Source organism: Hyla sarda, chromosome 12 (assembly GCF_029499605.1).
Source record: "Hyla sarda isolate aHylSar1 chromosome 12, aHylSar1.hap1, whole genome shotgun sequence".
Taxonomy (NCBI): domain Eukaryota; kingdom Metazoa; phylum Chordata; class Amphibia; order Anura; family Hylidae; genus Hyla; species Hyla sarda.
Window position 1 is genome coordinate 44,091,096 of NC_079200.1, and position 23,725 is coordinate 44,114,820.

The 23,725-nt window shown below is 45.0% G+C and overlaps 1 protein-coding gene across 4 annotated transcripts in view; it reads left to right on the top strand.

Annotated features, from left to right (window-relative positions):
* MARCHF10 (membrane associated ring-CH-type finger 10) overlaps nucleotides 1–23,725 on the top strand; it is a 90,600-nt gene that overhangs the window by 45,744 nt on the left and 21,131 nt on the right. For all 4 annotated transcript variants that reach the window (XM_056548545.1, XM_056548541.1, XM_056548546.1 and 1 more), the window contains 4 exons: nucleotides 5,936–6,887; nucleotides 7,190–7,356; nucleotides 20,395–20,504; nucleotides 22,827–22,931. In XM_056548545.1, coding sequence (XP_056404520.1) covers nucleotides 5,936–6,887; nucleotides 7,190–7,356; nucleotides 20,395–20,504; nucleotides 22,827–22,931 — 1,334 coding nt within the window. The remainder of the gene's footprint in view (nucleotides 1–5,935; nucleotides 6,888–7,189; nucleotides 7,357–20,394; nucleotides 20,505–22,826; nucleotides 22,932–23,725) is intronic.

The following is a 23,725-nucleotide window of genomic DNA, read 5'->3' on the forward strand; positions in this document are numbered from 1 at the left end:
TTCTTGTAGACCCATATTTTTTTTTATTTTTACAAGGGGTAAAAGTAGCAAAAAAACTAAAACTAAATTTGTTACCCAATTTCTCTCTAGTAAGGAAATACCTCATATGTGGATGCAAAGTGCTCTGTGGGTGCACTAGAAGGCTCAGTAGAGAAGGAGCGACAATGGGATTTTGGAGAGTGAATTTTGCTGAAATGATTTTTGGGGGCATGTCTCATTTAGGAAGCCCCCATGGTGCCAGAACAGTGAAAAACACCCCACAAGGCATACTATTTGGGAAACTACACCTCTCCAGGAACGTAACAAGGGGTACAGTGAGCCTTAATACCCCACAGGTATTTGACGACTTCGTGTTGAAGTTGGATGTGAAAATGAATTATTTATTTTTTTTACTAAAATGCTGATGTTACCCCAAATTTTTCATTTTTACAAGGGGTAATAGGTGAAAATGTCCCTCAAAATTTGTAACCCCTTTTCTATTGAATAAGGAAATATATTATATGTGTCTGTAAAGTGCTCTGTGGGTGAACTACAATGGTCAGAAGAGAAGGAGCGACAATGGAATTTTGGAGAGAGAATTTGGTCGGAATAGAAGTCTGGGCCATGTGCGTTTACAAAGCCCCCATGGTGCCAGAACAGTGAACCCCTCCCCCCCCCACATGTGACCCATTTCTGAAACTACACCCCTCACAGAATTAAATAAGGGGTGCAGTGAGCATTTACACCCCACTGGCATTTGACAGATCTTTGTAACAGTGGGCTGTGCAAATGAAAAATTTAATTTTTCATTTTCACGGACCACTGTTCCAAAAATCTGTCAGACACCTGTGTGGTGTAAATGCTCACTGTACCCCTTGTTACATTCCGTAAAGGGTGTAGTTTCCAATATGGGGTCACATGTGGGTATTTATTTTTTTAGCGTTTATGTCAGAACCGCTGTAACCAGCAGCCACCTCTGTGCAAATCACCAGTTTAGGCCTCAAATGTACCCGCAGAGCATTTTACATCCACATATGGGATATTTCCGTACTTGGGAGAAATTGTGTTACAAATTTTTTTTTTTTCCTTTAACCTTTTATGAAAACGAAAAGTATGGTGCAACACCAGCATGTTAGCACAACATTTTATTTTTTTTACACTAACATGCTGGTGTAGACACCAACTTTACCTTTTCATAAGGGGGTAAAAGGAGAAAAAGCCACCAAAAATTTGTAGCTCAATTTCTCCCGAGTACGGAAATACCCCATATGTGGCCCTAAACTGTTGCCTTGAAATACGACAGGGCTCCAAAGTGAGAGAGCGCCATGCGCATTTGATGCGTAAATTAGGGATTTTCATTGGGGTGTACCTGGATGCAAGCATTACACTTGCCTCCTCCACCAAAAATACTGTACGTCAGTTTTCTCCAAACAGGGTGCCTCCAGCTATTGCAAGACTCCTAACATGCCTGGACAGTCAATGGCTGTCCTGCAATAATGGGAGTTGTTGTTTTGCAACAGCTGGAGGCACATTTTTCATTTTTATTGGGGGGGTGCACAGTGTAAGGGCGTAGTGTATATGTAGTGTTTTATTCTTTATTTAGGGGTAGTGTAGTGTTTTAGGGTACATTCACATGGGTGGGGGTTTACAATGAGTTTCCTGCTGGGAGTTTGAGCTGCAGCGGAAAATTTGTTGCATCTCAAAATTGAAGCGGGAAACTTGCTGTAAACCCCTGCCCATGTGAATGTACCCTGTACAGTCTCATGAGAGGGTGGAGGGGGGGGGGGGGGGCATGCATGCTGGGAGTTGTAGTTATGTCACAGCTAGAGGCACACTGGTTGGGATTGGGAAACACTAAGTTAGGTAACAAACTACTGCAGTGTTTCCGCACCACTGTCTGTTTCCTAACTCAGTGTTTCCCAACCCATGTGCCTCCAGCTGTTGCAAAACTACAACTCCAAGCATGCATGGTCTGTCAGTGCATGCTGGGAGTTATAGTTTTGCAGCAGCAGGAGGCACATGGGTTGGGAAATACTGAGTTAGGAAACAGATAATGTTTCCCAACCAGTGTGCCTCCAGTTGTTGCAAAACTACAACTCCCAGCATGCCCAGACAGCCGAAGGGCATGCTGGGAGTTGTAGTTATGCAACAACTGGTGGAGAACAGTTTTGAGACCACTGTCCAGGCAAGCATGGAGTTGTAGTTCGGCAACATCTGAAGGGCCAGATGTTGCCGAACTACAGCTCCCAGCATGCCTGGACAGTCTCAGCATGCTTTGAATTGACATCTGGGGCGCTACAGTTTGGACACCCCTGTATAGTGGTCTCAAAACAGTGCCCTTCCAGATGTTGCAAAACTTCAACTCCCAGCATGCTGAGACTGTCCAGGTATGCTGGGATTTGTAGTTCTGCAACATCTGAAGGGTCGGATGTTACAGAACTACAACTCCCAGCATGCCTGGACATGCTGAGAGTTGTAGTTTTCCAACATCTGGAAGGACACAGTTTGGAGACCACTGTACAGTGGTCTCCACACTGTGGCCCTCCAGATGTTGCAAAACTACAACTCCCAGCATGCCCAGACAGCTAAAGGCTGCCTGGGCATGCTGGCAGTTGTAGTTTTGAAACTCCTAGAAGCAGCAGGGAAGATCACTTTACAGTGATCTACACTGCTGCCTCTGACGCTGTGGCTTCCTCCACTTGCCTGCCGATCCTCCTCTGCTCCACTCGCCGGTCCTCGGTGCCCAAGGTACCTGCCGCCATCTGGAAGCCGGGACAGAGCGGGGGAAATTAACTTTAACCTTCCCGCCCCCAACTGCCCTTGGTCGGTTAGTCCTAACTGACCAATGTCAGGGGATAGGAGGAGGTGGCACCCCTGCCACCTCGCTCCTATCCTTTAGGATGATCAGGGCTGTCTCTGACAGCTCCCATCATTCCTATTTTCCGGGCAATCGGGTCATCAGAGATGCGGCCAGCCCGGAATCAATGCAAATCGCTGATCTGAATTGATTGGGGATTTGCGGAGATCGCCGACATGGGGGGGGGGGTGTCTCAGGATAGAATACACCCCCAATCACCTTCTGTATCTATGGGGAGGTGGCAATTTCGTCACCCCCCCCCCCCAGGAGCGCTGCTATTGGTAGGCCGACTAATAGCAGCCGCCAGGAGAGGGGTTAATGTCCCCTTTTCGCAGCTCTGCTCGCATACCGCGTTCAGTCAGCAGGCAGAGCTGTGAGAGAGCCAGGGACCCCTCCTCTGCCGAGTTCTGAGCCCCTCAAGGCTGAAGAAGTGTCCATTAGTGCAGGGTGAGTTTACAGTAAAGGGACAGGTAGGAGGTTAAAAAAAGTAATTAAAAAAAAATTCCCCACCCCCACCCCACGCAGATTTTTCAGCGTAACCTGGGCCCTATTAGGGGTTCAGGGCGCTGCATTTGGCCCACTGTTTTTTTTTCCCCCCCATATAATGGTGTGTGATTTATAGTCACACAATGTTTTATATAAAGATATAGAGTTAACACCAAGCACATACACACTCCCCCCCCCCCCCCCCCACACACACACACTCCTCCCCGACATTGCCCCCACCACAGTAGAAAAATGGCGATGGATCGCCGGGCATTTACAGCAGAGGAGGCATACTCTTTACTTCAAATATTTTAGTTATTTTTTCGGTGACGACTTTGTCAATCTAATGGTGGAGCAAACGAACTTGTACGCCCAACAGTTCATTGTCCACCACCCTGATTCGCTTATGGCTAGGCCAAATGAATGGTACGCAGTCAGTGCAGCCGAAATTAGGACATTTTGGGGCCTCGTGCTGCATATGGGCCTGGTCAACTGGAGCGGTCCTCTACCAGACACCACTTTACAGTATGGCCATGGCACAGAGGCGGTTCAAGGCCATTCGGAAATGCCTGCATTACGCTGATAATGCGGCATGTCCCACCCCCCCCCCCCCCCCCCCGAGTTGATCCCGCCTATGACCGGCTTTACAAAGTGAGGCTGGTCATAGATCACTTTGGGGCCAGATTTTGGGAGGCCTACGTACCCCTCAGGGAGCTCTCGGTAGATGAGTCTCTTATCAGTTTTAAGGGGAGACTCCTCTTCCACCAGTATATTCCCTCGAAGCAGGCACGGTATGGCGTGAAACTCTACAAACTTTGCGAGAGTACCTCCGGGTACACTTGCAAGTTTAGAGTATAAGAGGGACGAGATTCCCGTATTGAACCCCCAGAATGTCCCCCCACTCTGGGTGTTAGCTGGAAACTCGTTTGGGACCTTGTGCACCCATTGCTGAATAAGGGTTACCACGTGTACGTGGACAACTTTTATACCAGCATCCCTCTGTTCACATCCCTTGCTGCCAGATCCACATCCGCTTGTGGGATTGTGCGGAAGAACCAGAGAGGCCTCCCTCAAAATTTTGTTCAGACACCTATGCCCAAGGGTGAGTCCCGTGCCCTTACCCATGAAAACCTGTTGCTGGTCAGGTATAAGGATAAGAGGGATGTCCTTATGCTGACCACAATTCATGGTAACGGCAGCTCACCTGTCCTTGTGCGAGGTACCACAACAACGGTCCTCAAGCCTGACTGTATTCTGGACTACAATCGGTATATGGGGGGGAGTTGATCTCTCTGATCAAGTCCTCAAACCATACATGGCCATGGGGAAAACACGAGTATGGTACAAAAAAGTTGTGGTCTACTTAGTAAAGGTTGCCATGTACAACTCTTTTGTACTGTCCCAGTACACTGGCAACACAGGGACATTCCTCCAGTTACAAGAAGTCCTAAGGGCCCTGATCTTTGGCGCCCGGCAAAGAGCAGGCCGGACTTCCCAAGAAACTGGAAATATAGGTGCCAGGATCGTCCCAGGCCAACACTTTCCAGGTGAAGTACCCCACACTGGAAAGAAGGGACGATCCCAGAAAAAATGCAGAGTGTGTAACAGGAGGGGGTATGGAAGGATACCACCACTCAATGTGACACTTGCCCCGATCATCCGGGCCTCTGCATTAAAAACTGCTTCAGGGAGTATCACACCTCCATGCAGTACTAAATTTTCCCTTTCCATTGAAATTTTTCATAAATTGACCAAGTCCGCAGTGCTCTTGATGTCCACACATGGGATATTTCCTTACTCAGAAGAGATGGGGTTACAAATTTTGGGGGCATTTCTTCTATTACACCTTGTAAAAATGTTAAATTTGGGGAGAAAAAACAGCATTTTAGTAAAAAATAAAAATTAATTTACACATCCAAATTTAACGAAAAGTCATCAAACACCTGTGGGGTGTTGCGGTTCACTGTACCCCTTGTTGCGTTCCTTGAGGGGTGTAGCTTCCAAAATAGTAGGCCATGTGTTTTTTTTTTTTTTTTTTTGCTGTCTTCCTAAAGGTGACATGCCCCCCAAAAACCATTTCAGAAAAACTCACTCTCCAAAATCCCATTGTCGTTCCTTCCCTTCTGAGCCCTCTAGCATCGTTACGCCGGAGCATAGTTATGTCATGGCTCCACCCCCTCGTGACATCACAGCCCACCCCTTAATGCAAGTCTATGGGAGGGGGCGTGGTGGCCGCCATGACCCCTCCCATAGACTTGTATTGAGGGGGCGGGCTGTTACATCACGAGGGGCGGAGCCGTGACGTAACAATGCTCCGGCCCCTGTATCGCTGGTCGAGTCTGCTCTGTGCAGTAATGATAGCGGGGTGCCGCAGCTGAGATCCCGGGGGTCCCCAGCAGCGGGACCTCGGTGATCTGACATCTTATCCCCTATCCTTTGGATAGGGGATAAGTTGTCTAAGGGTGGAGTACCCCTTTAAGTATGGGTACAGTATACAGCCTGAATGAGGCCTAACTAGAAGTATAATGAAAAGAAAAAAAAACCTGAGCAATACATTTTGTTCTCATTTGATCAATTAATTTACTTAGCATTTCTTATCTTTTTTTTTTTTAGTTAAAAATGAGAAACAATTAAAGAAAAAAGGGGTCACAAATGGAGCCATTACCAACTTAAATTCAATACAACATCCATACAAAGAGCAAGAGATTAGTGATCACGTGGATCACCATGATATTGCAAGTTTTTCACCATTAAACTCACATGAATTAACCGAACAACCTCAAATCTCTAGAAGACCATCAACCTTTAGCGAACCCGAAGATATACAAACACAGAGAAACATGAACGAAGATGATGACAGGTTTGATGACAACAACCTGTCTTATGTTTCTGATATTGCATTACCAGAACTCGTACCTATAAGTGCCCAAGCATCTAATTCTTCACTTCACATTGACTATACAGACTCAGCCGAAGAGGACAGCAATGACAGTGATGAGGAACATCCAAGTGTTCCAAAACAAGACATGTTACGCCATGTTACATCACATGGTTTTGACATAGTTAGCACAGGAAATAGTTCCTATTTTGAAAGGAATAACGTACAATCAATGCAAACATCAGGAATGTTGCACAGTCCAACAGTGACAGAGACAGCTGACCAGTCCCCAAACTCTTCTCGAAATCTGAGGGATGTAGTGGAAGTTCCAAGAATAAATGAATCAATAACACTGTCCCAGAATTCTGAGATTAGTCCAAATACTAATATGCAAAACCATGCAAACCATGCACAATCGCCAACAATATTAAATTCTCAGGGTAGAGAGATTGATAGCAGGGAATACTCTACTCTTCAAAATGCTGCTGCCCCTTTAAGACTCAGCATGTCTTCTACAGCTCCCAACATCACACTTTTACGCGAGAACTTGGATCTTGTCTTTCACACCCTTTCAATGCAAAGGCAATCTGAAAGAAGAAATTTGGAAAATATTACACCAATATTACTAAATAAAGATGATGAAAAGCCCAAAACAGACCCAGAGAAGCTAAAGAAGCTACAGGAAAGGTGAGAAAATATGCAGTGGCAAAAATGTATACTAAACAGGGTAAAGGTGAAGGGTGATATTACTGCCTGTTACTGATCAAGTACTTCTAAGCAACTAAATGCAGCCCCCTTCAGGAGCCTAACACCAAACATTGTGGCAATGCAAGACATTTGTAGAAATTCATTTATCATGAGTTGAAGCTGTTATCTTTTAATTGTATTTTAATTATCCGTTGCTGAGGAACAACTTTTGTTCAGCCGCCTGCAATCCAGAACTACATGTTAATAATGTCAGATAACATGTTTCTTTTCACACTTCATAGTTTACTACAGGAAGATTCAGAAGAGGAAGGAGATATTTGCAGGATCTGTCTCATGGGAGGTGAAACCACAGAAAACGATCTTATTGCACCTTGTCAGTGCTCTGGGAGTTTAAAGTATGTTCACAGCGAATGCCTAAAGAAGTGGCTGCTGGCTAAAATTAAATCAGGTGAGAGAAATACAGCAAAAAGATATTCACAGATAAATGATTTGTTAAAGATACATGCAAATAAAAAAACAATTAGGATTTCCTACAAGCTCAGGTGTCCAAAGCTGTAGTACAGCACCTATAGAAGTTACCATACCTTTTTATGCCTTTAGTTGCATAGTTGATAAGGTTAAGGGTAAAAGAGTATATGAAGTTTAACTCAAAGGGGGATATTTATCAAAGGATTTAGACTGGTTTTTCCCATCTAAATTTGTCGCACAGGAAGTCGCAGTCTAAATATGTGCGACTTTTTGCGACTTTTGCTCTAGAGGATTTTTAGTACATGATGCATTCCAGTCTATTTTAGATGGAAAAATGCATTGGTGCTGAATTTATCAAAAACGACTTTTCAGCGACAAGTCGCATCAGCTGAAAGTACGCCGAAATGTTAGACCATGCTGGAGCAGGTTTAAATACAGTCTAAAGCATAGATCCCGAAGTCTGTGCACAGAATTTATCAAGAGCCGTGCGCCTTTTGATAAATTAGGCGCACAATAGACCGGCCTAACACTCTGTAGTTTGGTCTATATTGATGCGGGACATAGACAACTTTGATAAATATCCCCCATTGTATTTTGCTGATCCAGAGAAAGGCAAATAACCCTTATTAGGCTCAGGAGTAGAAAATAAGAATGCTTTAAAAAAACATAGAAGAGGTAATAGTTTATTTTTAGCAATGAACAAAAATGCAAACTGAATGAACAGAAAATAAACCACCCTTTGCCTCCAAAACAGCATTAATATTTCTTGCCACATTGAGGGTATGTTCACACAGCGGTGTGGTTGCCCAGTACAGGAGGTGTTACCTATACCCCTAACTGCCCTGTCAGGCAGCCTCCTGCAGTGTCCCCCTATGTACATATGTTTCACCATTTGTTTATTATAAAATGTGTAAAGAGGTGTTATAACTTTAAGAAGGTTGTCATGTGAATTGTCATGTGATTGTTACCAAGGAGGTATCAGTGACCAGATGACCCAAGGATGGCCCATGGGCTCCCTGCTATTCCCCCCCATATAAGCCCTGGGTGGAGCTAGCTCACTCTCTTTGAGCCCTTAGCTCTCTTGCTTCCTGCTGAGGTCCAGTGCAGTCGAGCCTAAGTGTGTGTGTTCAGAGTCAAAGAGGCCTCAAGTCCAGTCTGCAGCCACCATCTACAAAATCTGCAAGTAAGCCACAGTCACAGTGTTGTCAGCCACTAGTCAAGGCAGTCACAGTCATCATTTGTCAAGTCAAAATGTCCTGCATTATATTGACCCCATCTACTACAAGTCCCAACAAGCCCTTAAGGTCTCTGAAGTCACTGGTCACCTCCGTGGGCCCTGGCTGAACTGTATAGACTTTTCCACCTGTCTAACCTCATTAAAGCTACCCTTGTCCGTAACTTGGCGTCGGAGTCTTTGTGGCCCCCGTGCCTAGCCCAGGATCCAGCGGTATACCTTCAGGTGGTATTGAGGATAAACCACGCCCTGGCATCACGAATACATGGGGTTAATGCCATCTGCCCCTAGGGTAATTCCACCTGCCCTTTGCATCAGACCCTCTACCACAGTGGAATGAGTGTGCTGAATTCCACAGGAATATTCCGCACAGACATTCCAATGCATCACAGTCCCATTGATTTCAATGGGATTCTGCTGCACTGTGCACTCGGTGCAATTTCCGTGGCAGATGTTTCTGTCGCGGAAATCCTGATTCCGGACGAATAAAATAGACTTGTCTATTCCTTTTTAGGATTTCACTCAGAAATGCACTGCCATCTATGAGACAGCACATTTCCGAGTGGTCCTAGCACCTTCCGGATTATTCCAGGATGATACCAGAATGAATGTTTAAGCACACTATAGTTCTACTTAGATGTACATTAGCCATTACTAATATGATTAAATCCACATGCTAATTAGTAAGATACTGCATCTATCTTCATCCTACATCAATATGTAGAGGCAACTCTCTATATTATATTGTAAACCAGAAACCAACAGAGTCTATACAGCCTTTCACAACCAATAGAATTTTATTAAAAATTCATTAAGATACAAACGCAATAATTACAAATCTAGCATGCATGATTATGATATTTGGTAATAATTATCCACAATACAAATAAAGTGCACACAGGAGAAAGGAGCTTAGTTGCCAAGATGTTTTACAAATAATGAGGATTACAAATAGTGTTAAGCTACAAAGTCCAAGACTAAGTACTAGTTAAAAGATATATAACTTTATTATCATACAGTACAGTCCCTAATCCAACCATAGACTACTACTGGACTGATAGGATCACCCTCATTACTCCCCACATACCGTATTTATCGGGGTATACCACGCACCGGCCTATAACACGCACCCTCATTTTACCAAGGATATTTGGGTAAAAAACGTTTTTTACCCAAATATCCATGGTAAAATGAGGGTGTGTGTGTACGCGTGTATACCCCGATACACCCCCAGGAAAGGCAGGGAGAGAGAGGCCATCACTGCCGGCTTCTCTCCCCCTGCCTTTCCTGGGGTCTAGAGCCCTGCTGCCGGCCCTTCTCTCCCCCTGGCTATCGGCACCGCTGCCCGTTCTGTCCCCCTGACTATCGGTGGTGGCGCCCCATTGCCGGCGCCGATAGTCAGGGGGAGAGAAGCGGCGCCGACAGCCAGGGGGAGAGAAGGGGCAGCGGCACTCATTGCCGGCGCCGCTGCCCCGTTGCCTCCCCCCATCACCGGTTGCATAATTACCTGTTGCTGGGGTCGGGTCCGCGCTGCTTTAGGCCTCCGTTGTGCGTCCCCTGCGTCGTTGCTATGCACTGCATGGCGCGGCGCACTGACGTAATGCAGCTGCTCAGCATTTGAATGCTTAGAACCGGCGTTGGGAGCTCGTGACGTCATAGCCCCGCCTCCCTCAATGCAGGTCTATGGGAGGGGGCGTGACACCCTCCCATAGACTTGCATTGAGGTGGCGAGGCGTGACGTCATGAGGGGTGTGGCTATGACATCACAAGCTCCCGGGGCCGGCTCTAAGCGTTCGGAACATTTTATTCCAAACGCTGAGCAGCGGAGCACCCCTTTAAGTCCTGTGGTTAGTTCTCCTTATGTTTTGGAACATCCTGCCTACCAAGTTCCTACAAAAACAGTCTGCAAGTGTACCTAGAAGAACTGATGCTGCTTTGAAGGCAAAGGGCGGTCACACCAAATATTGATTTGTTTTAGATTTCTCATCTGTTCATTCACTTAGCATTTTGTTACTTGAAAAATAATTATTAACCCTTATATTTTTATAGTGTTTTTACTTTGCAGCATTTCTTTCCACACCTGACTAAAACTTTTGCACAGTACTCTTAGTGTGTATATATTTTTCAAAATAATTCTTACTTTTTTACAGGAATACATTGTTTTGAAAAGTGGGCAAAAGTCATACATGCCAAAATGCTACACTTTTCTAATACATTTGGCTAATGATTGTGGGCACAGTGAAGCACATATAGGCCAGAAGTGTTCCACAATTAGGGATGAGCAAAACTAATCTGATGAATCCAAATTCATTACGAATTTTAGGAAAAATTCTATTCGTAACAAATGCGAATATCGCCGCGATTTGATCGCGAGAATCGCTTCATTAAACTCCATTTAGTGCGGTCCAGGCTCCAGGGGCTGGGCATTTAAAATGGCAGATTCCTCATGTGTGGACATGGGGCAAGGAATCCTTGGAAGGCAGGAAGGCAAGGCAGGAAACCGGGTAGTCGGGATGACCCTGAATCACATGCAGCATGCAGCCACCCCTGTGATGTCACAGCCCTATATAATCGTCAGCCATCTTGCGGCCAGTCACATCAGCGTTCTATTACAGAGAGAGAGGGACAGACAGCAGTGTGTGTTGCACAGAAAAGCATTTCTACAGCAGCGATTCACCTCACAGTCACATCAGCGTTCTATTGCAAAGCGAGAGGGACAGAGAGCAGTGTGTTGCACAGAAAAGCTTTTTAACAGCAGTGATTCACCTCAAGCCCAAATCCATCCTAGAAGCACTGATAGGGAAGGGTGTGAGTTTGAAAGAGAAAGGACAATTTTGGGTGTAGTACACAGCGACTGTGTGCTGTAGCACTGGTGTGTACAATAACTGAAAAGCTAATAGTAGCCAGCCAGTTAGGGTGAGCAGAGCACTAAAAGCTCTCTATTAAATGTAACCTGGGCGTACTTCTAAGTGGTGTATCATTTTGTTCCTGTTAAAGTGTTAAGGGCCTAGATACTGTGAAAGGCCAGCCAAAAGTATACACCTGCTGGTGTTGTAGACAAATACTGTTTTAAGCATAGTGGAGCATATTGTACTCCCGTCATATACGCGCTAGGTATGTCAGGCAGAGAAGTGCCAGGGCATGCACAGAAGAGTGGCAGAGGCCTAAATGCATCAGGCAGAGGTCGCAGCAGACTAGGGGCAAGTGGCAGCAGGAGTTGCAGCGAGAGGCCTGAGCTCCCGGTATCAGCTAGCGATCATGTCTCGACCAGCAACCAATCTGCTGTCATCGATTGGTTAACATGTTCATCCAGTTTCAGAGAACTGATGGCTTGTGCCAAGCCGAAGTGGAGAGTCCTAAGCTGTCATTTCTTTGCGAAGAAGGCAGTACCAGCCCTGCACAATTTTGTGGAACAGAAGGTGGGCCAGTCCTTGAGCCTGTCGGTGTGTACCATAGTGCACGGCAGCGCCGACGTGTGGGGCTGTATCTACGGTCAATACATGTCCTTTATGGCCCACTGGGTAAATGTGGTTCCTGCACAGCCACAACAGTAACTTGGACAGATCACGACGCTTCCGCCTCTGCGCTCTCAGGCCGTTGGTCCTGTGACAGTGTGCGGCTCCACCTCCTCATCCTCCACTGTGACTTCAGCCTCCACTACAAGGACAAGTCTCAGTTCCCCTCCAGCATACCATGTGTGGACCAACTATACGATCAGAGAAAAGCCATCACCGATTTCTTGATGAGGGGGACTCCCCTGTGTAACTTCAATGTCAACCAGTGGCAGCTCATACGTGACACCTGCCGTTTGCTCAGGCCCTTTGAGGAAGCCACCTTATTAGTCAGTTGCCAGGATTATGAGATGAACAACGTCATTCCACTGCTTCATCTACTACAACACGTGTTGGAAATGATGGCTGGTCAGGGCACTGGAGACATGGCACCTACATCTCACGGCCACATGAGCCCTGTGGGGGCTGAACTGGAGGGGAAGGGGAACAGTGGAGCACAGTTTAGGTTTCCTGAGATGGTTGGTTTTTCTAGTCATCTGACAGGAGAGGAGGAGCAGTAGCAGCTAGAGGGTTATAAGGAAGGCAAAACAGAGGACCCTGACACATCGTGGCAGTATGCAGTGGAGATGGAGGCAGGGAGTCCCTCCGAGTCACTTGCACAAATGGCCCAATGCATGCTAACTTGCTAGCGTAGTGACCGCCGAATTGTCACCTTTCTGCAGCAGGATGACTTCTGCACCTTATTGGACTCTCGCTACCTGCACAAAATGGGGGCCTTTTTTACACCCACTGAGAGGAAGGATAAACTGACCTACCATAGAGACATTGTCACGTACGGGCAGGGAAGGAGTGCTCGCTACGCTCACCCGCGCCCCTGTCCCTGCCTACTTGTCCGCCTATCCTAAATGATGGGCCGGCAACTGGTCGACAATCCCTTCCTAAATAAGTGAGGGGAGTCAAATGTCAACACAATAAAAATACAATTCTGTCAGTTGTCAGGAGCAACAGGGAAACAAGCAACTAACAAAGACAAACTAAACATACACACATAAAGTCGATGTCAGTCAAACCGAGTCAAGCCAGGAGTGGGAAGAGGTGCCAAATGGCTATAACCAAAGAGAAGTCAGATATGAAGCCAGAAGTCAAGTTGCCGGGTATACAAGGTGTGGCAGTGTGGCAAGGAAAGGGTGTATTTCCCTTGCTAACTCTGGAGAATGCTCCACCTGTGGCCTGATTAATGAGTTACCAGGAAGGGAAAGTGTGTTTAAAAGGAAAAGAAACAGAATAGTTGGGGCTCTCCCTGGAAAACAGCATGTTGCTGTAGGGGGAGACACACGGACCCTGTTGAGGAAGCCACACAGCTGGAATCTGTGCGTGGTCCAAGAAGTGGTGTTAACTGTGAGTAACAGGTTGCAGGAGTCACATGTTTAACTGGCTGAGGGTAGCTCACCAGCTAGTAGTCAGGGCATGCTGATATGTGTAGTCAGTGACCAGACGGTCTAGGATTTTATTTTGTTCCTGTGTTATGTTTGTTTTCCCCCTGCAACCTGTCTAAATAAAGCTGGCAAGGTGCCAGGCTTGCATGAATAACCGTTGTCTGTGGGTTTATTGAGTGGAAACGTGTCCCTTGGCAGTGTCCAGGACGATCCCGGAGCTAATCCCCAAGGAGGAATCCTTACAAAGGAAATAAGGGAATGCTAGCTACTCAGGTAATGCCTGCTTTCAAAGGCATCTTCCCAGTGACTGATGCCTGGTAATATAGGGAGATGCATATGTGGTCAATCAGTAGCTAGCCACTCAGAGACAGCAGGGCGTAACCCGGCAACCTTGCAAACAACACCTTGTCAGCACCTGCACCTGCTCAGTTAACCCTGCTGGTGCTGACAGTATCCCCCTTTTAAGAGGGGCCACCCTTAAAACTGGGACTAGGTTTGTCTGGGTGAGAATCGTGGAATTTCTTAATTAAAGTGGCCGCATGGAGAGAAGAGGCCGGAACCCACGATCTCTCCTCCGGACCATAACCTTTCCAATGAACTAAGTACTGGACAGAATTCTGTACCCTTCTGCTATCCAGTATTCTAGCGACCTCATACTCAAGATCTCCGTCAACCTCAACCCGGGGAGGCAGACTCGGGACTGGAGACTGAGTAGGAACATAACGTTTAAATAAGGAGCAATGGAACACATTATGAATCTTAAAAGAAGATGGTAATTTTAATCTGTAACTCACAGGATTAATAACTTCAATTACCTCATAAGGTCCAATGAACATAGATGCCAGTTTCTTAGACGCAACCTTGAGATGAAGATTTTTCGTAGATAACCACACTTTATCACCAACTTAAAATTTTATGCCGCAAGTACGTCTCTTGTCGGCCGATTTCTTTTGCAGTACTTGGGCGTTTTCCAGGTTCTTCTGAACCTGAGCCCAAACTGTGCACAGTTAACTCATAGTGGTGTTGACCTCAGGGTTATCACTATCAGTATAGTTACAGGAAGAAAACCGTGGATTAAATCCAAAAACACAAAAGAATGGTGACATACCGGTAGAAGAATGTTCTTGATTATTCAAGGCAAACTCAGCTAGACACAGAAAGGACACCCATTCATTCTGCCTGTCTGCCACATAACATCTCAAGTATTGTTCCACACTTTGATTCAACCTTTCAGTTTGACCGTTAGATTCCGGATGAAAAGCGAAAGAAAAAGATAACTGAACACCTAATTGTTTACAAAAAGCTTGCCAAAATGTAGAGACAAATTGTACTCCTCGATCTGATACAATATTTTCTGGTAATCCATGGTACCTAACAACATGCCTTATAAATAAGTCAGCAAGAATCTTAGCTGAAGGAAGATTTTTCGAAGGAATAAGATGACACTGTTTGCTAAACCTATCCACCACCACCCATAAAACAGTCTTTCCCTCAGATGGTGGTAGATCTGTCATAAAATCCATAGAAATATGAGTCCAGGGTCTCTTAGGAATAGATAATGGACACAGCTCCCCTGCAGGATGAATCCGAGGAGTCTTAGCTCGGGCACACACATCACAAGAAGCAACAAAAGCTTTACCAAATATTTTTCTTTTTTGAAAACATATTTGCACTGGTAACAACATTTTTGAAGATAACTTCGAAGGTACCTCTGCGCCTAAATGACCTCCCTGATTGTCATTTAGGCGCTGATGTCTCCTGGCTACTGGCGTTTGGTGCAATTCTGGACCTGAAGACACTTCTCTCCACCAGTCTTTCTTCCGAAAGGATTTTCCCTGCTGAGGGGAAAATTTCCCTATCTGCATGGGTTCCTCGCAAGAGATATGAGAGACAGGAGAAGAAGGAAACATGGAGGAAGGAGAGTGAGGAATAGAATTAAAAGTCCGCTCTCGATTTCTTTCTTTCATACGTCTGTCAAGTCGTATAGCTAATGTCATGGCTTGTTCTAATGAGTCAGGTGATGGATAACTTACTAAAACATCCTTAATAGCGTCAGATAATCCTAGTCTGAACTGACACCTAAGGGCTGGATCATTCCAACCCGAAGCCGTGCACCAATTCGCACAGTACTCCTCTGCTGTTCTCTTTCCCTGCTTAAGATTGACTAGCTGTGATTCTGCAAAGGCTGCACGGCCTGGCTCATCATAAAGAAGGCCCAAAGCAGAAAAGAAAGCATCCACTGAACTTAATTCAGGAGCTGAGGAAGGTAAGGAGAAAGCCCACTCTTGAGGGTCTCCTTGCAACAAAGACAATATAAGTCCTACTCTCTGGTCCTCTGTGCTAGTAGACTGTGGTCTCATGTGAAAATATAGCTTACAACTCTCTGAAAACAACAAATTTTTTTCGGTCACCTGAAAAACAGTCAGGAAGATTAATTTTAGGGTCACTTGAAACAGCTGGAGGACAGACCACTGACTGACCATTAGCTGTCTCCTGAGCCTGAACCCTCTCAGCAAGAGATTGTACTGAAAGAGTTAATCACTGCATTTGCTCTACTAAAGCAGTCATTGCTTCCATCATAGCAGATGCAGGTAGTAGTTGGCCTGTGAAAATGTCACGTACGGGCAGGGAAGGAGTGCTCGCTACGCTCACCCGCGCCCCTGTCCCTGCCTACTTGTCCGCTTATCCTAAATGATAGGCCGGAAACTGGTGGACAATCCCTTCCTAAATAAGTGAGGGGAGTCAAATGTCAACACAATAAAATACAATCCTGTCAGTTGTCAGGAGCAACAGGGAAACAAGCAACTAACAAAGACAAACTAAACATACACACATAAAGTCGATGTCAGTCAAACAGAGTCAAGCCAGGAGTGGGAAGAGGTGCCAAATCGCTATAACCAAAGAGAAGTCAGATATGAAGCCAGAAGTCAAGTTGCCGGGTATACAAGGAAATAAGGGAATGCTAGCTACTCAGGTAATGACCGCTTTCACAGGCATCTTCCCAGTGACTGATGCCTGGTAATATAGGGAGATGCACATGTGGCCAATCAGTAGCTAACCACTCAGACAGCAGGGCGTAACCCGGCAACCTTGCAAACAACACCTTGTCAGCACCTGTTAACCCTGCTGGTGCTGACAGACATCCTATGTAGTCAGTTGGCTGATGCCTATCTGTGCCATCGTCCATCCTCTCAAAGGTCTGGCTCTGTGTTCACCTTCCACTGCCATGGTTGCTGGGGAGAGGTGGGGTGGCAGGAGCAGCCTGAGTCTACAGTCACTGATGAGTAGCTTTCTTCACCCGCATAGTGAAGCAACTCATCAGCAGCAGGTAGACCTGTAGCAGGACCTGAACCAGCTGTCAGGATCCGGACTGGTATACAGCGAGGACACTGGAGGTGGATCCTCTGTGTCAGTGGGTTGATGGCGTGGGCCGTACCAGGGGAACGGAATCTAAGGGGTTACTGGTTTTCACCAGAGCCCGCCGCAAAGCGGGATGGACTTGCAGCGGCAGGTAACCCCCAGGTCGTTCCACCCAATAGCGACTCAACCCCGACAGCTGAGACAGGCGCGGTACACAGGGACAAGGCAAGAGCAAGGTCGGACGTAGCAGAAGGTCACGGCAGGCAGCAAGAGTCGTAGTCAGGGGCATCAGCAGAAGGTCTGGGTACACAGGCTTGGGAACACACTAAACGCTTTCTCAGGGCACAAAGGCAACAAGATCCGGCAAGGACAGGAAGGGGAAGTGGGTTTTTATATACAAGGAGCAGATGGAAGCTAATTAGGGTGATTGGGCCAGGCACCAATTAGCGGTGCGCTGGCCCTTTAAATCTGAGAGCCCCGGCGCGCGCGCGCCCTAGAAAGCGGGGCCGCACGCATCGGGACCCAGCAGGAGATCGGGACAGGTGAGTGGGACGGGATGCGATCCGCGAGCGGGCACGTCCCGCTAGGCGGATCGCATCCCCGCAGGGCACAACAGAGCAGCGTCTCCGGTCAGCACTGCCGACCGGAGCGCTGCAGGGCAGAAGATGCCGCGAGCGCTCCGGAGGAGGAAGAGGAGCCGGAGTGCTCGGCGTAACACCAGCAGGTGGTGGTATACCTTGACATGCCCATGCCAACACACCTTGAAGATCCACTGGACTTCCTGGCAGCCAAACCTGATTTGTGGCCGCAACTAGCAGAGTTTGCCTTGGAAAAGCTGTCCTGCCCGGCCAGTAGTGTGCCATCAGAGCGGGTGTTTAGTGCATCGGGGGCCATAGTAACCCCAAGGAGAACTCGTCTGTCCACGAAAAATGTGGAGAGACTGACCTTTGTGAAGATGAATCAGGCATGGATCAGCCAGGATTTCCACCCACCAATGCCTGATTCATCAAAGTATATTGACCATGGTGTCACACCAACACTTCACAAATATGGATAGTGCAAAACATATTTAAGGCGCTGCTCCCCAGTTACAGACATTCCTCAGCATCAGACCACAAGTAAGTATTGAGGATATGCATTAGTTTAAACTTAAATTTTCTTAGGATAAAATATGTGTACCCAAATTTTTTTTTTAAATCAAACAAAAGAAAGGTGTGCAAAAAACACAATGTGCCACCTACACCACCAAGTATTGATGTGATGCAAAGACCTCTAAAAGGTGGAAGGGAACAACGTTTGGTCCATTGTAACCGTTGAGGGTAAAAACTTTCCCTGTAAGGCCCTACACTCGCATTAGTAATTCCCTTCTTGGCAAGTGTTACTCGCCCTAAAAAGGGTGGTCCCACACAGGAACCGCTCCCTATTTCTCTCTCTCTATATTTGGCAAGAAACACTTGCCAAAAAGGGAATTAATAATGCAAGAGTAGGGCCTTACAGGGGAAGTTTTTAGCCCCACCGGTTGCAATGAACCATATGTTGTTCCCTTCCACTTTTTAGAGGTCTTTGCATCACATCAATACTTGGTTGTGTAGATGGCACATGGTGTTTTTTGCACACCTTTCCTTTTGTTTGATTTCAAAAAATTTTGGGTACATATATTTTATCCTAAGAATATTATTACAAGTTAAGTTTTACGTACCCTCAATACTTACTTGTGCACACTAACACTTTTACAAAAGAGACCGTTTTCATCTGCCTACTTGCCTCAGCTTCTATTCTGATCCTGCCACCCACCTAATGCCACACATCTGATGCCAAGTTCTCCTTTTTCACCCACCTTCATCAAAGGGTACTGGTATTGCCACCCACCGCCCCACTATGTCACCGGGTCACTTTCAGGGCTCCTGATGCCACCTCCAGGCTGTCTCATTCTGCCACCATATGTTCTCCTCATGCTGATGCCAGCTCCAGGCTGTCTCATTCTGCCATCATATGTTCTCCTCATGCTGCGGCCACCTCCAGGCTGTGTCATTCAGCCATTATATGGTCTCCTTGTGCTGCCGCCAACTCCAGGCTGTCATTCAACCACTATATGGTCTCCTCAAGCTGCCGCGAACTCCGGGCTGTGCCATTCAGCCACTATATGGTCTGCTCTTGCTTCCGCCAACTCCAGGCTGTGTCATTCAGCCACCATATGGTCTTTTCATGCTGCCGACATCTACAGGCTGTGTCATTCAGCCAATATCTGGTCTCCTCATGCATCTGCCATCTCCAGGCTGTGTCACTGTACCGCCATGTGGTCTCCTCATGCTGCTGGCACATTAAATAAAACAGTATTAATTCACTAACCCAGCACACACCCTATGCATGTTACAGCAAGGCAAAGTGTTCTACACCCCTATTGAGGCTCTCTGCATAAATTAGTTCAGCTTTCAGGTGCTCTGGTGGGCTGGAGCCCATCGGAGCACCTAAAGGCTGAACTAATTTATGCAGGCTAATTTATGCAGGCTAAAGTCAGCAACTGCCGAGCCACGAGGTTCTTGACTATCACTGTAACTTCGCTCATCTCTACTCTGTAGGCCAGAAATAGCCATTTTTTTTATAAGATTCGCTGCTAATAAAATCCGAAAATTTGGCGAAAATTCGCTCTTCTCTAACCACAATCATGATATGAGTATAGCCGTAAAAGAGGACGTGAGTTCTCTCCTGGCATGTTTTTAGTACATTCTTGTATTCAGTATCAAATAATACTGGGTAAATTTTTTTTTAGAAGTTTGTTATGCTGTCCCTCTGCTATCCCTGGTCATTGGGGCATGTCTCTCCACATTATTGTTTGCCAAACAACAGAATGGAACAAACCCCTAATGTGTGGAGGAGTCCTGACTTACTCTGGTAAATAAGCCACAATGGGGGATATTTATCAAAACCTGTGCAGAGGAAAAGTTACCAAGTTGTCAATAGCAACCAATCAGATTGCTTCTTTCATTTTTCACAATCCTTTCTAAAAATTTAAGAAGCAAGCTGATTGGTTGCTATGGGCAACTGGGCAAGTTTTCCTTTGCACAGGTTTTGATAAATCTCTCCCATCAGATTTGTCAAGCAGTGGATAATTTCCACTCCCCTATCCAGAACACATGCACTTGCACTCTCGGCCTGGGGATATGTAATAAAGGGTGGTGGTGGGGGGGGGGGGGGGATGTTCAGAAGGAATAGGTGTTGGACAAAGGAGTGTTTGACCAACAACTATCTAATGTGCATGTTCATCTAACCAGTGCTGAGACTGTCACACTGTGTCACCCTATTTGACAAGGAATGGTAATGCTGAGCAGTCAATTTATTTATACATTTCCAGAAGGATTGACAGAGGAACTGTACAAGGTCCTAAGAAAAGGTGCTTGTAATGCAAACATTTAGTGGATGACATGATCCTCTTTATTGTGGAAAATAAAGCCTGACAAATGCATTTTGAACTCTAGGGGCAGAACTAAACACAGTAAGAACATGTGAGATGTGCAAACAAACAGTGGAGTGTGAAATTGAAGGATTCAACTTGAGCGAGCATTACAGAAAACACCAGGAGACACAGGTGATACTGACTGTTGATATAAGCTTGAACTGTCTAGGAGTTCAGGGAACCAGTCTTATGAATGCAAACCATTTCAAATAAAGGTGTCCATACACCAATAGCTATTAACAAAACGCTCATTCACCCAACAATTATTCGTCATGATTTCCCTATACACACTCACACTCTGATCAGCTGAGTCCCCATACACATTAGGCAGTGGACAAGTCTTGATAAAATCAGCAGGGTTGCATTGCTTTTTTCTAATGTGTAAACGTACAATAAAACAATAAGAATCTAAAAAAATCTAATCAATGTAATGTCCTAACAAATAGAAAAAAGTAGATGCAGCAAGGGCTGCAAGTTTTAGTCCACAACTACTGTATCATGATCATGTATGTATGGACAGGGAAGCCCTAATCTCACCCACAGCCCCTGTCCCTTCCTATTCCATATCAGCCCTATGTGACAGATCTACAACCACGAAGGCGGTCCACACACTGCGCTAATGTGCTGGGGAAACAGAGTCAGAATATTAAACATAGACTGTACAAAGTAGGGGTACATGTTAATAACTCGAGGAGTTAACAAAATAACTAACAAACAGTACTAAGTACTAAATACACACACTCAGTTCAAGAACCAGAGACAAGAAAAATGGCAGATATGATATTATGTAGAAGACTGGAAAACATGATAATAACATGGCTAAACAGGACCAGGATACACAGGGGATGAACGAGTAAACTGATGTCAGACACCATACAGTTATGCATACAAAAAAATGCCCAAAGATCCTACGCATTGAGTATAGAGCAACCAAAGAACATAGGCGTATATAGATCAAAAAAATTGAGATTTTATTAAACATATATGCATCAAAGAGACATACATTTAAAATCACTAAAAACGAGAAGGTATCAAATACATAGTGACAGAGACTAGTCTACAAGAATACAGAGTGGGAGGTCTGTAAGACATGTAACTACACAAATACAAGCTGAACAAGCATGCAATAGGTAATGTATAGACTATGGGCCCTACAATACTGAAGTTAAATAGTAAAAATAGTACATGCTCTACAGTAGTAGGGATATAGACAAGTATCACCTAGTGGGAGCGCAGTAAGACCTCCGACACCACCCAAGGTTTCGCTTTGTTTGCTTCTTCTGGGGCGTGACCTATTGCATGCTTGTTCAGCCTGTATTTGTGTAGTTACATGTCTTGCAGACCTCCCACTCTGTATTCTTGTAGACTAGTCTCTGTCACTGTATTTGATATCTTCTCATTTTTAGTGATTTTAAAAGTATGTCTCTTTGATGCATATATGTTTAATAAAATCACAATATTTTTTGATCTATATACGCCTATGTTCTTTGGTTGCTCCAGACACCATATAGGTCAGGATTACTAGAACACAATGTACCCTAGACAGATACAAGAAAAACTTAAAAAACCAAACTCCATAACGTGGAGGAAAACGGTTCAAGATTCTAAGAAGGAACTCTGAATACTGAACACTGGACTGAGAACAAGAACTATACAGGACTGATACAAGCACTAAACAGGACAGATAACAGAATAAAATCTGAACACGGGCCTAACCAAGGTAGACTAAATATATACAAAGCATAACACTAGAACCCCGAAAAAAGTACAAACATAAGATTAAAATCTAGAGATACACAAATACAGGATAAGAAACCATGGCTGAACTCAGAAAATATGTGAACAGACACAGACTGAGGTGCTATATGAAACAGACAGGAATACCAGCAGAACTGGGGTCTAAATAACTCCACGCAGAAGCCTATTGGCTGGAAACATTAACACTATCCTGACCAAAGCACACAACATGCAAAAACTGGTCAGGCATAAAGCAGGTGCGAATACACACAAACTCAAATAAACACGGAATACAGACATTACAACAACATACGCAAATACCAGAGTCCTCTAGGTTTTACTTACTGTCTCCTGAGGCAACATAGTCTTGTTCATTTTGTTTTTCCCCACTCTATCTATACAGCCAAAATAAGTCACAATTTGAGCCCTATCCCCATATCTGTTAGGGTAAGGGGCTTAGATACATTTATTTTTATACCGCAGACACAAAAACATGGAGCTCATCCAAAGAGAGAATAGCGAAAGGTACACATACACTTACTAATCTCTGTATCAGTGATTCCTTACCTTACTACCCCTGAAAACTTCTACGGGTGTTTCTCCCTCTTATACGCTTGGTGTAGAGGCAACATTACATAGTCTACCAAGTAACAGTCCCCCCTTTACATGAAGATCAGTAGCCTACCACAATAATAAAACAGTTTTCCATGCTTCCAGGCTACACTAAATCCGAGTCTGTACCTGGTGTTACTCCTTCATCTATATCAGCAGAGATATGAAGAAATGTTGCAACTATCACAGACTCAGGACAGGGTATCTGAAGTGAGTAAATTGATCAATCTATCTACATATATGTATGTATGAATTACAGTTAAAACTGGTTTTTAGTTGAAACCGGTGTTCCCTAGTGAAAACCAGTTTCAACTGAATGTCTTTGTGAAAACTAGGATTTACTGTTTTTCCCTAGTTCAAACTAGTTTTTTACTGAAAACCTTTGTTCAAACTGGAATGTTAATGCTAATATAAAATCTGAATGTTGTATCCTATATGTTATACCAAATATTGTTGTATCCTCATCAAATACTACGTCATAGAAATGTTTTTAATTCCCAATTAACACTTTTAATTGCTTATAACTGATTTATTTCACTCAAACAGGTTTCCCTAGATAGAACTAGTTTTAAAACCAAATTCAACTATATATACCAGGATAATAACTCCTCTCGGAATCTAATACCTCTGCATTATCAGGTGCAGACTTTCTTCTTTTTTTTTTTTTTTTTAAACATATTTTATTGAACATTTTTCTTGTTATGTGACATATACAGAAAAAAAGAGAAACAAAAAAAAGAATAATACAGAAAAATTCCATAACAAGCGGGGAAGGAAAACAAAACTAAAAGAAAAACAAAAACTAACTGGAAACCAGTCGCACAAAGCATGAAACATCTCTGTGACAATGTCCACAAGAAGCAAATATCACCAAGGCAAACGATTAGGGGGCAAGGGGTAATCGTGTGTATGTACACACCCAGGCAAAGCAGGAAGGGAGAAGATACAACATTACACTAAGAGTAGAGGAAAGTGATAAGTGAGTCTGAGCGCCTCCAATGTGT